This window comes from Odocoileus virginianus, chromosome 30 (genome assembly GCF_023699985.2).
Source record: "Odocoileus virginianus isolate 20LAN1187 ecotype Illinois chromosome 30, Ovbor_1.2, whole genome shotgun sequence".
Classification (NCBI taxonomy): Eukaryota; Metazoa; Chordata; class Mammalia; order Artiodactyla; family Cervidae; genus Odocoileus; species Odocoileus virginianus.
In genome coordinates this window covers 26332838-26354834 of record NC_069703.1, presented here as the reverse complement: position 1 = coordinate 26354834, position 21997 = coordinate 26332838, and the positions used below count along the sequence as shown (strand labels likewise).

General features: G+C 45.0%; 2 protein-coding genes across 5 annotated transcripts in view; one reads left to right on the top strand and one right to left on the bottom strand.

Annotated features, from left to right (window-relative positions):
• FARSB (phenylalanyl-tRNA synthetase subunit beta) overlaps nt 1–3291 on the top strand; it is a 69150-nt gene extending 65859 nt beyond the window's left edge. For all 3 annotated transcript variants that reach the window (XM_020910764.2, XM_070458700.1, XM_070458703.1), the window contains one exon: nt 2966–3291. In XM_020910764.2, coding sequence (XP_020766423.1) covers nt 2966–3117 — 152 coding nt within the window. In that variant the 3' untranslated portion in view covers nt 3118–3291. The remainder of the gene's footprint in view (nt 1–2965) is intronic.
• Nucleotides 3292–10563: 7272 nt separating this feature from the next.
• SGPP2 (sphingosine-1-phosphate phosphatase 2) overlaps nt 10564–21997 on the bottom strand; it is a 147111-nt gene continuing 135677 nt past the window's right edge. For both annotated transcript variants that reach the window (XM_020910762.2, XM_070458704.1), the window contains one exon: nt 10564–13924. In XM_020910762.2, the coding sequence (XP_020766421.2) occupies nt 13373–13924 (552 nt within the window). In that variant the 3' untranslated portion in view covers nt 10564–13372. The remainder of the gene's footprint in view (nt 13925–21997) is intronic.

The following is a 21997-nucleotide window of genomic DNA, read 5'->3' as shown; positions in this document are numbered from 1 at the left end:
TTCAGATGTGATTTCTTTTACTTCTGGAAAGACTGACTCAGGTTGCCTGGGTCCTGGCTGGAGCGCTTGGAGCGCTGGGAGCGCACTGAAGTGCTGAGCTCCCCTCCTGCTGATGGAGGAGGCGCGCCCATCTTTGAACTCGGCCCTAACTGCTGCCTTAGCGGGGGTGTGTTCACTTTTTTGTTGTTGTTAGTGAAGCAGTTCTCTCTTTCATCCGCCCTTCTTTGAAGCCATTCACTTCTGCCTGCAAAGTTTGGTTTGAACCATAAAGATTTTTTTTTAAAGCTCTAAGAAATGCTTATGTTCTAGTAACTTGAAATCTTCTTTCAGTATGTCGAGTTCACATACAACATCAGTCAAGCGGTACAGTGTCTCTCTGTACCCCTTACAAACTTGAAGGCACTTTTGTGTGCCTCTCAACTTAATGTCTGAAGAAGAGAGACCTTCAGCCTTCTGCTAACTTAACAGAGGCATCAATCAAAAAATCATAGGACTTTGTTAAACATGAGAAAGGGCAAGAAAAGTGAAAATTGCCATCATGGGTTAAATGGTTTTTGGCCCAGTGAAGTTATATGGAAACTCCACCATTGGGTTTAGTTTTTATGTGTGGTTGGGCAGGGGAGGACCGGCGAGCATTGGATGAGAGGGCGGAGGACCCCCTTGGGAGCCCCCCACCCCGCACTGGGCAGCAGCTCCTCTGCAGGGAGGTACTCTGACCCCGGGCAGTTGAGGAGGCCGAGACTTTTGCTATTGGTGTCATTGACAACGTTCCCACACTTGGATATGTTTGAAGTAATGCATGATATGATTTTCAGTTCTTTTTGCCTTTTCTTTGGAAAGGAGGAACATTCTATCTGGTGATGCGAACGTTTTTGTTTGATCAAGTTTTTAAGCAGTTAGTGAGCTCCCGTAGAGTTCGGTGCCAACTTCTGGAGAGAGGGCCAGCTGGCATTGTCATGCTTGCTAGCTAAAGAAGAACGTCACTGGATTTTGCTTTAAAAAGCGCTGATTCGAAAAGTTGTTTTATGAACTAAAAATCCAAAGTTCTTATCTCTTGGGCTTTATTTTGCTAACATTGTAGAACCAGCACATCTGTCTTAGATTCTAAAATAGTTTGGTTTTATGCTTCAGTTAAAATGAATCCAATCAAATTGGAATTGGAAGACAGATAAAAAGGAAGGATTTTGGTACAGTGAGGATTCTTAAACATAGCAGGGTTATCAGGAAAGTTCTTCAAAACTTCCTCTCCAAATGGCCTTTTAAAATAGGCTTTTTTAGATACTGTAGTTTATTCATAGAATTTTATGTAAAGGTTGTAACTCTGCAATTCTTGGTTATACTGCTCACCACCACCACTTTTAAAAACTTATCATTTGAAGATTTATTTGGTGTGAGAGGGGGTGGTCTTGTCTTTTTTTTTTTTTGGTCTCATTGTATGGCATGCGGAATCTTAGTTCCCCAACCAGGAACTGAACCCATGTCCCCTGCATTGGGAGCACTGATTCTTAACCACTGGACTGCCAGCAAAGTCAAACTTAAGTTTGTTTGGCCTGGTTTTGTCTTTTAAGTTAGGTTTTTATTTTGACAGAATTAAAACATGGATCTTTGTCAGATTTAACAGTGTTCGTATCTCACTAAGACCATACATTATCAATGAGTATGCTTTCTGTATTATTTCATTTGACTCCTCTCTCCAAGTGTGGATTAATGCACACAGCCAAACCATTATGAACTTCAAATGCAGTTCATTGAATTTCTTGCTTTTAATAGTAAAGCAGAATTACTTAGTTTGGGGAGATATGAGATGCAGACCACCTTATATTTCAGCTGGGTTGCTTTGGGGTTCTTTAAGAATGATAGTTAAAAATGTTTTTCAGGAATGTAAACAAACATCCTTCCTTCCCAAGTCTCTAGCTGACTCTGATTTGATGGTAACTACCCCCCCACACACACTCCAGTTCTGTGTTTCTTCATTGTCCTGACCTTGGAGCCATTAGCAGAGACTCGGCCGTCTACTCTTTCATAAATAATGCACTCGCTCAGAAACGGCAGGCTGTAGGCTTGTCACACAAGTAGACGTTTTGGTTGAGTCAGTGGGGAGCTGCGGACCTGATCCATTTTCAAGCTGGTGGGGAGAGAAATGAGTCAGCGTTTGCTTTCCCTCAGCAGAGCGTGGAGCGTTGCGGCAGGACTGTGTGGGGGCCTGGGTGTCTCTCTGCTCGTCTTTTAGCTGTTTAAACCTCAAGAACTGTTTCTGGGTTAGTCAGCCATCTCTGTGTCAGTGGCACCCGAATGAAGAGGGGACTTTGTGCCGGTCTCAAGTAAATCAGGGGTCAGGCCAGCCCTGTGTTGGGGCTGGCCTTTGCCGCGGTTTACAGTAGATGTGCCAGAACTGCTCAGAAGGTTCTCTTGCCCACAGGAATGCGGGTCAGATTCTTGTCCAAGGCCCGTGCCCACTGAGGACAGCGCAGCCTGTGTTTCTCTGTGGAATGAGGTAGAAAAGAGTGCTGTCCTGAACAGGACGTGAATTCAGTGTAGACTCTGCATCCAGCAAGTGTTACTATGAAGAACCTGTTTCAGAACAGGTTCTTCGCAGGCACAGTGGGTTGGTTTTACATTTCATTTTCCCTTTGTGCTCTTTCAGAACAGTTCCGCGTCTGCACATTCCCCCAAGTCTCCTCCCAGCTCCACTCCTTCAGTCTCTTCCTCTTCATCCTGTCTGGACCACTGCGATAAAAAACACGGTCCCCATTGTCATGTTTGCCCCTAACCTTTTCCTTATAAGAGTGTCTTGAAGAAAATGATTTTTAAGACCAGAAAGAAAGTTCCAGGAAGCACGCTGGTTTCACAGCCTGGAGTTTAAAGAATAGTTATTTTTTAAAGGCGACTAGCAAGCTTTCAGTGTTAAATGTCTATTGACATTTTTGCCTGGAGAAGCACAGATTCTTCTCTCTCTGTCTTTCAGGCTCTGCGTTCTTCCCTGGCCGATGTGCGGAGATCTTTGCCCGGGGTCAGAGCATCGGGAAGCTGGGGGTCCTTCATCCCGACGTTATCACCAAGTTCGAGCTGACCATGCCCTGCTCCTGTGTGGAAATCAACATTGAGCCATTTTTGTGAAGATGAGTCTCTGCTGCGGGGTTGTCTACCCGAGGGTCTTTCTCTTCTCCTGGATGCCCTTTAGTCGTCCCCACAGAAGTCCACTTGTGCATTGATGTTGAATAAAGTAGAAAGCAGTGTCTGGCTCCGTGGGTGATACTACCTCCCCCACGTCCAGCCAGCTTGTACCACACACATGGGGTGTCTGTGTGAAGCTGCCTTGTCCGTGAAGGCCAGGGGAGAGCCAGTCCAGAGAATCAGAGATGCTCCTCACATGTCAGAGCTTCCACCATCGCCATCACTTCTGCAATCCAGGATCCCGTTCTTTGCCCTAATGAAACAAGAGAACTGATTAGAGCACATGTTTGAGGTTAACTCAGGTTTTTTATTTTTTGACATTTGATGTGTGTTCATCATTGGGAAACAATAATATAACAGCATTTTTAGAAAACCTTTAAGAATCGGTGATGGTCTAGTAGTTATAGCCTTTGGAGTCATTTAAAGTAAAAGAAAAATGCACACATATTCAAAATATTTGAGAGCAGATACTTGGAGACATCTAGAAGAGTTTAAAGGGAGACGCTGGTACCAGGGCCCTGTGACCGTTAAACAATATGACGCTTACTTTTGCCCTAGGCCCCACATTTTATTGTGGTCAGCGTTATAAAGTCATGGTTTTAAATACTCAGTAGAGCTACTAGTTTCTGTCGTATTTTATGGGGAGGTATTAGATCTCTCTTCTGAAGCTAAGCTTCTGCCAGACTGCCTTGTCTTACCCCCTAACTTACTTTAATATTTTGATCTAGAATCCTCCAGTAGGTACCATGTATTTCAAAAGCTTGATGAAATGTTTGAGAAAAGTTCTTAATTACCACCAAGATGAGATATGAAATGAAATGTAAAACTCTAAAAGTCCCTGTAGAAATAGCTAACAAGGATAGACAGAAATTATGTTTATGGAGCTTTTACTGCACCTAACACTAAGACCATATTCCTGCCTTGAATCAGGGCAGCAGTGTCCAACTTAGCAAGATTTATGAACACACAGACCGTCATCGGTTCCTTCCCAATCCTGTTGTAAGCATATCCTCACATTTCAGTAATGAAGTGAGGTACAACCATAAGGAATAATGCTCTTCAGAGAGTTTGTATCTAGGAAGAAATTATATAGACGAGATCTGAACATACATTTTCCTAAAGAAGGTAAATAAGCACATGAGAAGATGCTTAACATCATTAGTCATCAGGGAAATGCAAATATAAAACAAACTAGTAATTAAAATGGCTAAAATTTTTAAAAACTGACTGTAGCAAGTGTTGGTATGACTGGAGCAACTGGAACTGTCACGTGTGGCTGGTGGGAATGTATAGAGATACAGCCACTTTGGAAAATAGTTTGGCAATGTGTTACATCGTGAAACATAACATCTGCCATCTAGCCGTTCTACTCCTAGGCTTACTCATGGCCATACAGAGAGTGTTATGCAGCTGTTCACAGCGTTATTCAGATGACTGGATACAAACAGATGAATGGATAAATACAGTATATTTATACTATGGAATACATCACAGCCCCAAAATACATCACCTTCCTTTTTTAAAGGGATGAACTAATGATACTCAAAACATGAATGAATCTCTAAGCACTACATTGAGTGAAAGAAGCCAGACACAAGACTACATGTGATTGCATTTATATGAAGAGCTAGAAAAGTCAAAGGCAGATTGATTGGCTGGAGCCTGTGGAAGGGAAATTGACTGCAAAGAATTAAGAGTTAACTCTTTTGGGTGATCGGAATATCTGTACCTTAAATAAGGTGGTATTAGTAGTTAAGAAGTAGGTTATACCTCATTAAAGCTAGGAGACAAAAGTTAGTGCAACTTTTGTATTTTGACATGAACGCTTAGGGTAGAAGAGCATGAATTTCAGAATCAGCATGTCAGCTCGCGATGGCTTACTGCTCCACGACCATTAGTGAGACTTTCTTTCCCAGTTTCAAGTTCACGTATTGAAATCAGGGTTTGTGAGTCAGGATAGCCATTGTTGAAGTGGGCGGAGCCATTAATTCTGTTGGCAGCCACTGATACCTAACTGTATCCCAGCAGGAAAGAGGAACAGTCAATTGCATCCATCATGTGGCATTCCTGCCCTCTAGAGTAGGAAGAGAAACAGTATTGGGTACATTAGATGAAGAACCTTCACTTACAGGTCTGGGCTCCACAGCAAGATGGTCTTACTCTTGTGCCTGTGAGTGTTTCGAACTGGAGCCAGAGCAGTCTGGGCACTGCCTGCCAGAAAGCTTTCACTGGAGAAGACACACCTGCCTCGTAAAAACTGGGAGCCCTCATATTAAAGGGAAAGTTAGATATAATTGATTCTTGTTCTAGCTTACAGATACATTTCCTGCATTATTCTAGTTTATTGAGTATTTTCACATGTGATATTTATCTCAACATATTAATTCTTTGGTTTAACAATTATAGGTGGGAGTTAGACTAGGGATTCTCCCTGACTTACAGGAAGAGAACAGCCGACATTCAGAGAGATTAATAATGTGCCCAGAATTCACAAGGCAATAAGTGGATTCGTGACACCTGGTAAGAGGGGCGTGGTGCCCACATCTGAGTGTTGTGTCATTTACCTGTTTACCCAACTGTTTTTTCTTTAAGCAAGTTTTGTTTTTTATATATAAAATACTAAAAAAGACAAAAAGTTAATTAAAAAACTGTACCAAGTAAGGCCATCCAAGTAAGGGTAAGCTAATTTATCCTTCCTCCTGCAATCCTCTAACTAATCATTGTTAACAATTTAGTTTATGTTCCTGACATTTTCCTTAGTTTGGACAGTCAGATCCACGTACACATTCACAGTTCTGGGGTCATGCTATGCCTACTGGTTTGCAACAAGTTTTGGCTTCTGCTTTCCATAGTGTTATCTCATGGCATTTCACTTAATATGCCCCATTTTTCCAGGCCAGCACCTTCCTTTAGACCTACCCCATCCTTTTACATGATGCAGAAGTCTCCTGTGTGGATGTCCCACAGTCTGGCCAGCTCTTCTTGGTGAGGAATCCTCTGTTGTTTGCAGCTCTGCAGTGGTGAGCAGTGCTCCAGCCGACTTCCATATACTTGCCCCTAAAACAGCACGCTTAGGGACCACAAGAAACCAACCCTAAAGTACACAAAACTATACACCACATTTGGTATCATCTTAGGTGCCTGAATACCACATTGCAAGGCGGGACAGAGCTAGCAAACTTCAGAAACCATGATGGGGAGAGTACCCAGAAGGGCTTTGCCTCAAGAGTGGGGAGAACAACTCTAGGCTAAATGTCACTCTGCTTCCACCTGAAAAGTCTTAAAAACAAGACCCAGAAGAATCAAAACTATTTTCAAGGGATGAACTGCATCCTGGAACAAAGCTTAAGAATATGTATAGTCAGACAAGATACCCAGCACCCAAGAATCTCAACTTCACAGTATCTGGCATCCAACAAAAAATTATGAGGCAGATGAAGTCTCCAATACAACCAATAAGGAGGAAAGTGAATTTTAAGAGTTAAAAATGACATGGCTGATAAAATTAATAGAAAAAGATAACTGTCTTCCATATGTTTAAGAAGCCAGAGAAAAGACTGGACAGGTAGAGACATGGAAGATGGGGATTTTAAATTAATATCAGTGGAAAAACTATGATGTCTGAGATAAAATAGAAATACCCTGATGAAAACACTAATACCGATTGAATAGCAGTAGAATTGATTGGCTCTGTAAGAAATTTATATTAAGCTGTGGTTTTAATCCCCCCCCCAACAAAAAGTTTTCCAGCCAAATATTTTTATTGGTACCTAATTTAGATGATAAGATGATCTGGGTTAGTATGGACTGGAAGCCCAGGAGGCTCTGCTCCTGTTGAGGCTCACAGATGCAGGTTGATGGCATGGCAGTAGTTCCAGCTGTCACCCTACCCCACCCCCAACATGTTAAGGCTGGCTTTGTGTGTGCTGAGGAGGCACTGACATTCTTTGAAACTCTCCAGTGGGAAAGAATCTGGCTTGAGCTCCTACCGAGGGGACCCTGATGATATAGCAAGAGAGGAGGACCAGCAAATGTGTTGAGTGGGTGCAGGAAGAAACGTCCCAGCTGAAACTCCGGCTACATCCTCACTTGTCTTGCTGGCTTTTGCAGGCCATGCAGACAGGTGTGGAAAAGGAAAAAGGGGTTTGGCTTTGTATGGCTTTCCCTTGTCTCACAAGGCTCCAGTTTTAAGAACTTAACCTTCTATTCACGGTCCACATTCAGCTCTCATTCTCCTTAACATGCATCCTGTAAACAGTCAAGTCTGCACTACAGGGGTGCCCCACTTGCAGAGAACAATGCATGCATGCTAATCCTAAAGAATCCATTAAGGAGCCTTATGTTTACAGAAATGAAGAGCTGCCATATGGTTTTTAAGCAGCAAACTTCTTAGTGCACTTAAAATTCAAGTTTAAACGATCAAAACAGAGGCAGCTTTTAGGAAAAGATCTATTCCCTAAAACAAGATATGTCTGCACCCTCATTCCACTTGGTTCTGGTTAACCTCTTACTAGAGAACCAAGGCTTTATTTGTAATCATTTATTTCCACTTGGTATGTGCTAAGTCACTTCAGTCGTGTCCAACTCTTTGTGACCTTATGGACTGTACATCACCAGACTCCTCTGTCCATGGGAGTCTCCAGGCAAGAATACTGGAGTGGGCTGCTACGCCCTCCTCTAGAGCATTTTCCTAACCCTGGGATTGAACTCGTGTCTCTCACATCCTCTTCATTGTCAGGTGGGTTCTTTACCACTAGTGCCACTTGGGAAGCCACTGGGTATGATTTGTAATCATTAAAGAACAACATGAATATTTACAGGTCCCTCAAAGAGACAGGACCCCACTCCAGTACTCTTGCCTGGAAAATCCCATGGACAGAGGAGCCTGGTAGGCTGCAGTCCATGGGGTTGCTAAGAGTCCAAGACTGAGCGACTTCACTTTCACTTTTCACTTGCATGATTGGAGAAGGAAATGGCAACCCACTCCATTGTTCTTGCCTGGAGAATCCCAGGAACGGGAGCCTGGCAGGCTGCCATCTATGAGGTCGCACAGAGTCGGACACGACTGAAGCGACTTAGCAGCAGCAGCAAAGAGACAGAATCATGGCAAAATATTTTAAAAATTAAGTTTCATGGGACTTAGCTCAAGGAAGGAACTGAGCAAAGACAGGTGGGAGGAGGTGTGGACACCAAGGACACAGATTGAGTCCCTTGCTGCTGTCATATCTGCCGAGAGATGAACAAAGGATGTGGGGAGGTTCATTGACAGCAGAGGGAAAGGCAGCCAAGGGTGAATATTTGAGTGAAGAGACTGAAATCACCTGGAGATGTCACCTCCTCTGGATTATCCCATGTGGAGGCAAGCAAAGGATTAAGGAGCTGCTTAGGCTCCCTTCCTGTTCTTGTGACTGGGTTCTGCCCCACCAAAGCCCCTTGCTCACTCTTTATCCCAGCCCTGCCATCACTGTTAACTCCCACACACAGGCACACCACCACGGGTGCGGTCTGTCTCCTTGTAAGAGCTCGAGGTGTTGGAGAAGTGTCTCTCACAAGCTGTGCCCTCACCATAGAGCATCATCTTCTACCTACTTTGCATCACGTCTCCATGCAAATGCCATCTGTTCTTTAAGCCTGGCTCACACATTACCTCTCCCATGAGCCCCTGTTGAGTCGCAGAACTCAATTCCCACTGGGTGCTTATCTTTACCCTACAGCCTTAACAACTTTGGGTCTTGGTTTGTAATTTTTTGAGCCCGAGTCCTCTCTCTGGAGAGACCCCCACTTGGCAAACGAGGTCTCATCTAGCCTCACGTGCCCATGGGAGGCAGCAAATTAGGTATTATGAAATAATGTTTAAGGTACAAAGAGGATCCTAACAGCCTTGCAAATAAGAAAGTCAGCTTTCAGTACCATTTCAAAAAGCAAGGGACCCTTAAGGGGATAGCATATCATTGCAATGATGTGATTGTAAAGTGGAGTCATGTCCATTTCGTTCAGCAGACAGTGCAGTCACCTGTGGAAACCTTTTCTTGGGGTTCCCTAGTGGTCCAGTGGTTAAGAGTCTGCCTGCCAAGCACTGTTTATAATAGCCAGGACATGGAAGCAACCTAGATGCCCATCAGCAGATGAATGGATAAGAAAGCTGTGGTACATACACAATGGGATATTACTCAGCCATTAAAAAGAATACATTTGAATCAGTTCTAATGAGATGGATAAAACTGGAGCCCATTATACAGAGTGAAGTAAGCCAGAAAGATAAACACCAATACAGTATACTAACACATATATATGGAATTTAGAAAGATGGTAACGATAACCCTATATGCAAAACAGAAAAAGAGACTCAGATATATAGAACAGACTTTTGGACTCTGTGGGAGAAGGCGAGGGTGGGATGATTTGAGAGAACAGCATCGAAACATGTATATTATCAAGTGTGAAACAGATCACCAGTCCAGGTTGGATGCATGAGACAAGTGCTCAGGGCTGGTACACTGGGAAGACCCAGAGGGATGGGATGGGGAAAGAGGTGGGAGGGGGGATCAGGATGGGGAACACATGTAAATCCATGGCTGATTCATGTCAATCTATGGCAAAAACCACTATAATACTGTAATTAGCCTCCAACTAATAAAAATAAATGGAAAAAAAAAAGAGTCTGCCTGCCCAAACACAGGGGACATGGGTTTGACCCCTGGGGCTGGGAGGATCCTACATTCCGAGAGGCAGCTAAGCACAGGCACCACGGCTTCCGGCTTCTGCAACAGGAGAAGCCACAGTGAGAAGTCCACACACGACTGGAGAGGACCGCCCTCTCTGCAACTAGAGAAAGCCCACATGCAGCCACAAAGACCAGCGCAGCCATACATCAAGTTAAAAACAGAGAACATTTTGCTTATCTTCAATATATAGTGCCATTTATGTCCAAATATGGTAAGAGGATGCTCTTCAGTATCGAGGAGCTACAGGAGGGTAATTAGATGTGCAATCATACCACTTACTTTCTTTTCATTATACCTGTGGCTGCCGTGGTGCTCACCAACATCTGCATGTGGCTGAATCATGACAGCGCTAGAGAACTGTATCGTCGTTGTTTAGTCACTTTGCAACTCCAAGGACTGTAGCCCACCAGGCTCCTCTGTCCATGGGATACTCCGGGCAAGAACACTGGAGTGGATTGCCATTTCCTTCTCTAGGAGATCTTTCTGACCCAGGGGTTGAACCCACATCTCCTGCGTTGGCAGGCAGATTCTGTACCACTGAACCACCTGGGAAGCCCCAGAGAACTGTATAGCCGCTGTTTATTTTTGTCATCTCTTTTCAACTCAGGTCCCATGAACCCTGAGGATCTAGGGGGAAAAAAAAAACTGCAAGGAAGCAGAACACTGGCTTTTAAAGCATTTAATAAATCATCATCAAAGAGAAATGATTTTAAAAAGAACAAATTTACATACAGTACATAAGTAAGACAGCTGAAGGTTTCCAAAATAGAAAACCAGAGCATATGGCCCTGAAACACCACATGCTTTGGTTACACTCAGGAAGCATGAGTTGCCTATTTGGGCAAGAAAATCCTGTATCGTGTGATCTGCAGGCACGTTGAGGGGTGATTTCAGTCGTTGAGGGTTTTTTGTTCATTGTCTCTTCTGCGGTGTTTTCTACTGCATGATCTGTTAGGGTGGGAGTCTGGGCAAAATTGGCCTGGAATGACGGCTGTTTAGAATGACACTCACAGGAGGAAATGCCCTGGTCCAGAGTGGTGGTGGGTTAGGGGCAGGAGGGCAGTCAGGAAAAGCCCACACTGTTCTACATGGAGTGGCCAATGACGCTGGGCACTTTGCTGTCACCATGTCTAGATGGAGAGCTGGCCAGACCACAGCTTCTAAGCTAAGACTGGACACATCAAGATGAGCTGGATTTTGAAACTTCATCTCTTAAGACTTCTGCTCAACAGAGGCTCTGGACCAAGACAGGGGTTATGCCAGCAGGGGGCAGTCTATCCCCAGAGAGAAAATCCAGAGGTCAGCGATGGACAGCGTAGTCTTGGGGGCTGTGGCAGGGGGTGGTGGTGTGTGTGTGTGTGTATAACGGTGATGGGCTGGGTAAAGTGAATGAGGAGGGATGACCAAGCTGCAGTTTGAAGCAGGTAGAAAAGTTTTTCTGAACAGTTTCTGCCTGATTCTAGGCCACAGAGCCGTTGTGCTCAAAAACTAAGCTTGGCCTCACCAATATGCACTTTTTATTCTTCAGTTGATGGAACAAGAGACTTAAAAAGTGACCAATCTGTGAGTCTTTCTTTACTGAGCTATGGCTACCACATTCATCCTCAATCCAAATTGTATAAATACCGCTTTGAATACATCAATACAGCTGACTGTAATTCTGTGATTGGGGCTTAAAAGTAAAGAGATGGCAGTAAAATTTATAAACACACACAAATAAATTGCTCACACCCACCGCTATGACAATAATTACCACCCTTCTCAAAGGATACAAGTGGAAAAAGCTGATCCTTTTGCCTGTTGGCTTCAGAGAAATCAACTAAAATCATTTTGTGTAAATATTACCCCGGGCTGTGATCTCAGGTCTGGCAGCCCATGGGGACGGGGGTACAGAGAGTGCCGCGTGCACGGCAATGTGGGGTGGTCTCGGGTGGGGGTGCCCGTGACCGGGGGCATTCCCCTGCCAGAGTGCCGCAGAGGCTGGTCAGAGGATGATGTAAAAACCGGCAAATGGCAAGTCATTTTGACCCCTGCCTTCTAACTATGAAAAGTGTCAGAAGCATGAAGTCAAACATCAGAGGTGATCGCAACCAAAAGGCCAGGGTGTGTCTTTGAAAGCAGGACAAACGGGTGTTCAGTTTTCACACTGGATGCAGAGGTAAGAACTTAATCCAGGCAGGCAGATTTGCCCTTAAAGTGTGTGAGTGGTGAGGACGCAGGAGGTTATAAAGCATTGGCTTCAGCAGCTCCACCACAAGACACTTCGTTAACTGTCCATTGACGCTCGCTTTTAAGAGCACTGTTCAGCTCTTCCTCTTCATTCTTGGTCCTCCTCCTCAAGGAGCCCCTGCAGGAGGGGGTTTGCATAATGATCGCCTTCCTAAGTCTAATAAGGACTTGCCTGGGGTCTAAAGGATGCTGGGTTGGGTTGGCTTGTTCCAAAGAGAGGCTGACATTGTTCTGACATTTAATTACCCTTAAAATTGCCAAGAGATAAGAGGTGGGGGGGGGGGGTTGGGGATGGAAAGGGAGCCCCTGATTCTATTTAGCAGATGAGAAAATGGATTTAGGAAAAGTAATGAAGAAACAGTGGCCAGGAGGGAGGTCTAGGGCCCTAAGAAGGATTACATTCATCTGTTCTACTGATCCACTTTAACAGGCCCACGACAGTGCCTTCCCAGTTTGTAAGAAAGCGAAAAAAGCTGAAGAAGGGCAGAGGGCTTGTCCCAAGTCACTCTGATGCAGGAGAGAGCCAGACACCCAGAGCAAATCAGATGAAGTGAGTTGGGAGCAGCCGGCTGGGTTCATGTTCAGAAGAGAATAGGAATAAGTGGTACCCGAATCCTGCGAAGTGTACGACAGGGAGGAGCAGATCCCTCCCTGTCCAGTGGGCACCGGGCAGAGACCAGGACACGAAAGGAAAGCAGGCTCTCGCCTGGGACCTCAGGGCTCTGCCCCACCTTTCATGCTTCCCGGGGAGGTTTAGCACTCTTTCCCTGTGAGTTGGCATGGTCTCATGTGATCGTAACGACAGAAAGTCACCCTGTCCAAGGAATGTCACCCTTTCTCTCGGATCAACACTGAGACTCGGTGATGGGCAGGGTCATAATTGAAAAGAAAACCCGACGTCCAGCTTTCTGGGTCTTGCTCTCCAGAACCCAGGGTGTTTGTGGCCACTCCTAAGCCAGGCTGCAGTTCCTGCCAGCCCAGGGCTGGCCCAAAGTCCATGTAACAGACAGGGTGGGGGATCCTTAAAGAGGTCAGCTGTGGGTTTAGCCCGGCTTCATCCGTGACATGACCCTTACAGGCAAGTGGTTCCTGAGAGACAACTTTTCCGGCCATAGAGCAGCAACATTTATCTCAGATACTAGCAAAACAGACATGTGACTTAAGGAAATTTTTTAAAAGAAAAACGTGTCATCAAGACTTCCCCACACAACTTTTTGATGTCTGGTCCAATGACTGTTTGAGGCTCAGAGTAGTCCCAGAAACCTGTGGAGCATCGGCACGAAGGTGGTAGCACAGATGCCAACAGACGTGTAGGTGACAAACTTGTAAGGCACTTCGATTTCCAGTCTCCGCCTGGCCTCCGTGTTTCTGGTGACCACCTTGAACCAGGAGTACAAGACTTGCAGCGAGAGCTTCTGTACAAGCTGACGGACCAGGAGGATCAGCACAATTCCCACAGTGAATTTGGCCAGGCCCACAGCTAACAGCTCAGTGGTGAGCGGCGGGATGTTCTGAATAACAGGGAGAGATTCCGTGGGCTCAGACACGAGCTGGAAAAAATGGTTGATCCAGAAGCCTATGGTCACCCCAGCCCCAGCAGCCAGGATGGTGGTGGTGTCCGCTCTGGTCGGGCTGTAGTAATCAGACACAGGGTAGTTATAACAGAGCAAGAATGGCACCACCAGGACACACACGGGGAGGAGGGGGCTGGCCGAGTCCAGGCGATCGATAAGGGTCCAGGCGGGGTACGTGAGGACAATGAGGACGGCGGTGATCAGGATGCCGCCCAGCACATCCTGCGGGAAGCAGAGCAAAGAACCGTGAGAGCTCTTCCTGTACTGATTTCAAGTCAGGTAAAACAGATTTGATGTTTAACACACAATGTTTACATTGCTTTATTTTATAATGCTATTTGCTTTTTAAGATTTTTTTTTTTATATGGACCATTTTTTAAGTCTTTCCTAAATGTGCTACAATATTGTTTCTACTTTTATGTTTTAGTTTTTTGGCCTCAAGGCATATGGGATCTTACCTCTCTGACCAAGGGATCAAACCCGCACCCCTGGCATTGGAAGGTGAAGTCTTAACTACTGAGCCACCAGGGAAGTCCCTTATAATACATATATTTTAAAAAATGTATGGCTGTAAACATTTGAAAAGTAGGAAAAACACAATCATGCTATTCATGATTGTATTGCTATTCATATACGTCTTTCAGTTTTTCCATCTTTTGGAATAAATTTTATATTTATTTTCTTAATGCATGGCTATAACCATACTTTCTTAAATCTATTATTATTATTATTCATTCTATACTTCTAAAACATTTGCTTTTTGGCCATATACCATGTGGTTTGCAGGATCTCAGTTCCCCTACCAGGGACTGAACCCAGGCCAGTGCAGTGAAAGTGCTGAGTCCTAACCACTGGACCACCAGGGAATTCCCTTCAATCTCTTATTTTTTATTTAATATTATGTCACAGGGCTTCCCCGGTGGTTCAGATGGTAGAGAATTCGCCGGCAGTGCAAGAGACGCGGCTTCAATCCCTGGGTCGGGAAGATCCCCTGGAGAAGTGAATGGCAACCCACTCCAGTATTCTTGCCTGGAGAATTCTATGGACAGAGGAGCCTGGCAGGCTACAGTCCACAGGGGTGGCAAAGAGTTGGACACCCCTGAGCAACACCCACACCTTAAGTCACAAGGATTGTCATGATCTTCACAAAGACGGTGTCATCCTTTCTTGGCAGGCAGAGGGTGGAGGAGGAGTTACCTTCTGCAGGAGCCATGTTAAAAGCAAGCGCACCATCATGATTTACGGAGTGCGTTTATTTGGGGCGGTCTGGGAAGATATTTTAGATGTGGTGGTATCGAAGCTCCACCGTGCCCATCTGGGCATTACCACTGTCTTCACAGACAGAACTTCAGATAGTGTACATATTTCACTGGGTGCATGCACGATGCTTAATCAATCCTTCTTCAGGACACTTTAGACTGTGGTTTTCTTTCTCTGTTCCTAGGTCCTTCTCTCCTTCTTTCCCTATTTTCTCTCTTTCTCCCTCCTTTGCTTCCTTCCTTAAAGGCCTGTTTAAAATATTTTTAACTCCTTAATATTCTCCATTTTCTTCTTCCTTCAGTGTTTTTACAGCAAAATTCATTAGGTGAAGTCTCAATGTAACCAATAGATTAATACATTTAAGTCAGAGAATGAGGAGCTTGCTATGGTTTTGTTACAGAGTTTCATGTGGGTTATTTTGAAAGTTTATAATTGAAAAACTGAAACACTTCCTTCAATGCATTGGAAAATCTGGAAAACAACAAAAAGTAAAACATATGCATTGTAGAAAATCTGGGAAGGACCAAAAAGTGTAAGAAAAAACAGATTCTTATTTCCAATACCTAGTGTCAACTGCGTCTGTATTTTGGCATGTTGCCCTCCCACTCTTTTTTTCCCCATAAATATAAAATGGAATTCTAAAGAGTTGGTCTCCCCCCCCCCCCCTCGCCAGTTCTTCACTCATTATTGCTCTCGTTTAGTTTCTAATAAAATGACATCTGATTCGGGTAAACAATGCGTGAGACAGACCTTAGAAGTAAACACTGAGGCTAGAGCATTTTTCAGATTAGAGGGTACCCATTCATCCTTCCAATGTCCACATGTGTGAGCCCCTGCTGCATGCCTCATTGCTAGAGGATCCAGTCTGAGCTACCCATCACAGTCCATGACTGTGGGGAGCTTACAGTCTAGAGAAGAGACAGAGGATTGCCACTGTTGAAGAGGAAGAGTGGTCAGCTGGTGGATCGTGATGGTTTTAGGGCACTGAAGAGGAGAGGGTAAACGCAGACCGGAAGTCCACAGGATCCTAAAATCCAGTCCCCTTCCTAAAGCTTACATCGAGGGAACAACACGAAGCCACGGACACAGCTCTCACTGGGCACCAACACGACAAGATTTTACGACTGCAGCGGGGAGAATGAATAGAAGGAAGGCAAGAGTATGGGGACGGGGAGGCCACTGCCTCCTCAGGGGAAGCCTTGTGCTCTGCGTGTCCTCCACGTGAGCCCTGGGCTTCACCTGCTGTTACTCCTGCCGTCCTTCTCCTCAGTGACCCCCGGGCTGCGTGACCTCCACGATCACGGTCCCCACGACCGTCCCCTGTGCCGTGATCATGCATGGATGTTGTCTTATTCGGGCAGGCGGCAGGGAGAACAGTCCTTCACTTAAGCTTCCTGGTTACCAAAACTTGAGGCAAACTCTTGAACTGAGTTTTTCTCCACCTGTTGCCTCGACTTCTTTGCCTTGAAACACAACTGCTGACTAAACTAAATTGTGTTGATACACAATTCTCAAAGCCCACTTACTAGTCATTTGCTGGCTGTTTCCTCAGCATCTGTCTTTGACCCAATAGCCTCATACCTTTCCTTGGGGATCCATGAGTTTCTGGAAAATACTGGAGTTGGAGCACCATGACCCAGGTGGGACAATCAGGGCGCTGTATCTCCTGGTTATCATGACTGGTGCAGGGATGGTCATGTCACCTGCACCAGTCCAATCAGACAAAACTGGGGTTTTTGCTTGGGACTCTCGGAAAGAGATGTTTTTTTCTGAACACAGGGCCCTGTGGGTTTACACCCTTTACTTAGCAGACCTTCAATATTCAGCTTTTGTTAATGAGACCCTGCACCAGTCATGGCTTTTCTCTGACCTCCAAGAAGTCTCTTGCTTAGTTTCCTCCTTCAGATCCTAAACAGGGCATTTCCACAGATTCTGTCTTCAGGCTGTCTTTTGTTCCTCCATTGTAGAGCTCGCGTAGGTCCATGGCCCCATCTCTCCATTTCTCTGCCAGCGTAACTCTAAAATCTTTTGTTTTCAAATTTTGTTTTTCTCTCAAACTTTGGTCCTACCTTTTTAAACTAACAGCTATTTTCATTCAGATGCCTGTCAACTCCCCTAACCAACTTGTCTAAAAGTCATCAACACCCAAAAAGAAAAATAAGTAAAGGAAATGAACACTTTATAGAAAAGGAACTATGAATGCCTTATAAACACATGAAAATATACCTAAACTTACTCATAATAATAAGTGGAAATCAAACTAAGCTGAGGAGAAATTAAAATTTACATTCACACAAAAACCAGTATGCAAATGTTTACAGCCGTTCTATTAATAATGTCCCCAAACTGGGAACAACCTCCATGTCACTCAAGGGGTAAACAAACTGTGCTATGTTCATACAATGGACTATTTCTCGGCAATAAAAAGCGACAAAATACTAATGCAGGCAACAGCTTGGATGAAATCTCCAGGAAATCACGCTGAATGGAAAAAGCAGTCTCCAAGGGTAACATACTGTATGGTTCTATTTTTATGACATTCTCTGAAAGACAGAGCTACAGGACTGGGGAACAGATCAGTGGTTGCCAGGGTCTGGGGGACAGGGAGGGTGCAACTACAAAGAGGGAGCATAGGGGGCTCTTTGGGGCCACAGAGCTGTCCCCTGTTATGGTGGCAGTTACTCGAATCGATCCTGGTATTCAAATCCAGAGACCGGGGACTTCCTGGTGACTCTGTGGCTAAGACTCCACACTCCCAATGCGGGGGGAGCCTGGTCAGGGAGCTAGATCCCACAGGCTGCAGCAAGGACCAGGCATAGTCAAACAAATAAATATTTTTTAAAATATCCAGAGAACCATACACCCAAGGCAAAATCAATTTTACAGTGTGTTCATTTAACACAGAAAATGAAAAATGACATTTTAGATAAAAATAAGAAAGCTGGTGGGCTCTTTTGTTTTTACTCAATAACAGTGTTCCGTGAGCCATGTGTGAAGCAGTGCCCTGGCCATCCGGAGGTTCCCAGCCCAGCTCTCTCCCCTCCGGCCGACAAACTGCCGATAAGGCACCCCTCACCTATCAGCTTTAACAAAAATCCAGAAGTCTGACAGCATTCTGTTGATGAAACAGTAGGTGGGGGCAAAGGGACTCTTGTCTCTTAATTGTACGAATGCAAAATGGCGGAACACTTATGAGGAGGAACCTAGCGATGTGTTTTTAAAAATTACACATTCATTTAACCTGTCTTGCAATCTCACACTAGGACTTGACCACGGAGATACACACCTGCCTATATCTGTAATAAACTCTTTACAAATTGTCCATTGTAGCATCATCTGTAACAGCAAAAGCCTGGGAAAATGCCAAGTTCTACCTGTAGGGAGCAGTTAAATATAAGCCTACAGACAAATACTCCACAGCTGGAGAAAGAATGAGGAAGCTCTCATATGGAATTGTAAAAAGCATGGTATAGAACATGTACAGCATGCTAACATTTTCCATTTTTAAAAAGCTGGTAGACTATACGGTACATCTTTACTTGAAACGCAAATAGGTTCACTTGAAGGGCAGGGGATGGAGGTGGGAAGACTTTTCACAGGGTACCCCGTGTACCTTTTGAATTCTATAAATGTACTGCCTCTGGGTTTCCCAGGTGATGCTAGCAGTAAAGAACCCGCCTGCCAATACAGGAGAAAAGAGAGACGTGGGTTTGATCTCTGGGTGGGGAAGATCCCTGGAGAAGGGCATGGCAACCCACTCCATATTCTTGCCTGGAAAATCCCACGGACAGAGGAGCCTGGCGGACTGCAGTCCATAGGGTCACAAAGAGTTGGACATGACTGAAGCAACTTAGCATAGACTGCCTCTGTTAAAAAATTAAGGGAAATAATTTTCGTGTCTTTTCTTCCAAACACAATTTGCCTTTCAATCCCCATATGAAGTGGGGATCTCAGGTGATCTCATGGTATCCTTCACAGGGGACTGGTCAGATACGGTGATGGGGGGAGGGTGCAGCTGGCCTGCCAAAGTATCACCTGCTGGGAACTGAGGGTGTCTCATCTGTATTTTAGAGGAACAAACATTTTGAGGGGAAGAGGAGGGCCAGGCACAATGAACTCGATACCCCAACATAAGCCTCTACTCTCTCAGTGGGAAGAGGAGGTTCTGCCTCTCCAGGTGTGTCCTGGCAGCCCCAATGAACTGATGTCTGAGCCCTGAAGAAGTTGGAGTGGATGGAAGAGCATTTTGCCTCCATCTACAAAACACAGAGCTAAAGAAGGCTGCTTGGAGATCCTTCTGGCAGAGGGCTATCCAGAGAGAAGAATCCAGTCTTCCTCATCCCTCCAGGCCACAGTGCCCCATGTGGATACTTTACGATACCACCTGGCAGGACAAAACTGGATCATCCAGATCATCCACTCTATCTGTTTGGCCTGGTGAGGTGGGTGAAGAGATGCTGGTGACACGCAGATCAGCAGGAAAGGATGCTGATGGGGCAGGGACCACAGAACTCACAGAAACAACGGCATCTCCCAGACCAGCTGATGGGACAGTATCAGAAAGCTACTGGGCCTGGAGGGCAGTAAGCAAGACCAAAGTGCTCACGGATCACAGCCTGGGCAGAGAGCAAGGGACCCAGCAGATCAGTCTTCACATCATGACACCTAACAGGACAATAGTGGTGCTCGGGATTCAGATGGGTTCATGAGCACATGTGAGGCACCCTCAGGAAAGTCCAGGCATTTTGTGTGTGTGTGTGTGTGAGAGCATTTCTGTTAGCGGTGGGGGTTAAACACAGCTTTGCAGAGGGCGAGAAGTTCACAGTGACCCTGGAGGTGTTCAGGGAAATTCATTTATTATACATATTTCTGTTGGTGCACCCCTATGAGTCCTAATGATTGCTCCTCTCTATTACTACCTCTGGCCACCAGTCACTTCCACAGACTCCCCTCCTACTTGATTCACAAGCTCCTTCACCTGCTGCCACGGCTGAATTTCCCTGCCTGCTGGCCATTCACCTGCCCACAGCACTCACTGACTGCCTTCCTGCTTGCCGTTTCAATGCAAATGTTCACCAGTTTTAGAGTTAGTGTGCACTGGAAAAGTGAAAGTGAAAGTTGCTCAGTTGTGTCCAACTCTTTGTGACCCCATGGACTATACAGTCCATGAAATTCTCCAGGCCAGAGTACTGGAGTAGGTAGTCATTTCCTTCTCCAGGGGATCTTCCCAACCCAGGGATCTTCCTTCTGATTCTGACTTGCAGCGTGGCCCAGGAGTCTGCATTTTTACATCCCAACATAATGCTCATGTAGTGAGTCAAAACAGAAACAACTCTGAGAAATACCAACCTCTCAATTGAGAGTCCGAGTCCTGCATGATATGGATTTAATTAACCTATCATATCAGGGTTTTCTCTCATTCCTTTTCCATTTGAACTTTCCACACCAGTCAGATAGATCTACTTGCTTTTCCCAAAACACCAGGCACAATTTTATCAGAATTTTGCATCCCTTTCATGTATATTTTAACCATCTTTATCTCTCAAGATATTATCAGCTCATCTAAGGCTCAGCTCAAAAGCTACTTCCTTTGCAGAACATCTTCCTCTGCCTCCACAGTTGGAAATAGCCTGTCCCTGAACTGAATGTAAAGGCACCAGCTTAACAGCACTCAAAAAGCCCCCCTCTTAAATTGCCTTCGCTGTGGTTCTCTGTTCACATACCTTTCTCCTGAGTTGATTGTAACATTGATTGGCAAAGAGGAAGTTCTCCTGCAACTTGACCTTATTCCTCAAAGCTCCCAGCACAGTGCCTAACATGTCACAGACATTCAGCTACAGAGATCTGCAGAATGTAATGCCTTTCTCTCAATGGACTATCCATACTATTTAAAACCCATTGTTAGGACTTCCCTTTGTGCTTCAGTGGTTGGGAACCCAGCTGCCATTGGAGGGGACATGGGTTTGATCCCTGGTCTGGGAAGATTCCACATGCTGCAGGGCAACTAAGCTCATATGCCACAACGACTGAAGCCCAAGCCCTAGGGCTCTGCAACAAGAGAAGTGACCATGATGGAAAGCCCAGGCATCCCACTAGAGAGTAGCCCCCACCTGTCACAACTAGAGAATGCCCACATGCGTCGATGAAGACGCCAAAGAGAAATAACACATAATTTTTTAAGAAACACACAGTTACTTAATGGGCTTCTCTGGTGCCTCAGATGGTAAAGAATCTGCCCCCAGTGGGGAGACCTGGATTTGATCCCTGGGTTGGGAAGAGCTCCTGGAGAAGGAAATGGCTATCCACTCCAGTATTCTTGTCTGAAGAATCCCATGGACAGAGGATCCTGGCAGGCTACAGTCCATGGGGTCACAAAGAGTCAGGCATGATTGAGTAACACTCACACTGTTTTAATACATAGAAGACAATCTGCCTTCCTTTCCTCCCTCCCTTTGTACCTGCAGCTTCCAAATGCCTGGACATCTGGTTGGAATATTTTTCATAAACCATTTCTGTTCTTCTTCAGTGTATCAGGAAATGACACTATTTTTGGTCCACAGCCCTAGCACTTGAGGTGAAAGTAATTTTGGCCAACATGCCTGCTACTGTGGAGCTTCTTTCCTCTTATCCACACAGCTCGGTATTAGGCCATAAAAGGTGGTGCTGTATAAAGGCAATTTAGATATTTTTCTATGAAAAATACTTGAACCATTTCTAATGAACTTTCTAATATTGGGGTCTCTACGTTTCTGATAATAAACTTCTTCTAAACAGCTTCTAAAAAATAATGCTTGAAAATTCAAGGACAACTTTTTTTTTTTTTTACTAATTTTTTCAAGCTACTAAATTCATCGAAGCAGAAAACTCACAAAACCTTCATCTGAGGATAGTAGCTGATGTTTTGATTTTGAGATTCTCAGTGAGGAGGTGATCTTCATGTGTTTGGCATGGTACGTGGGCCAGAGGGACAAGAGGCCACTCTTCTCTGGGACGGCAAAGGGGAGCGGTGACGCGGAGGACAGTGTGCTCCTGTTC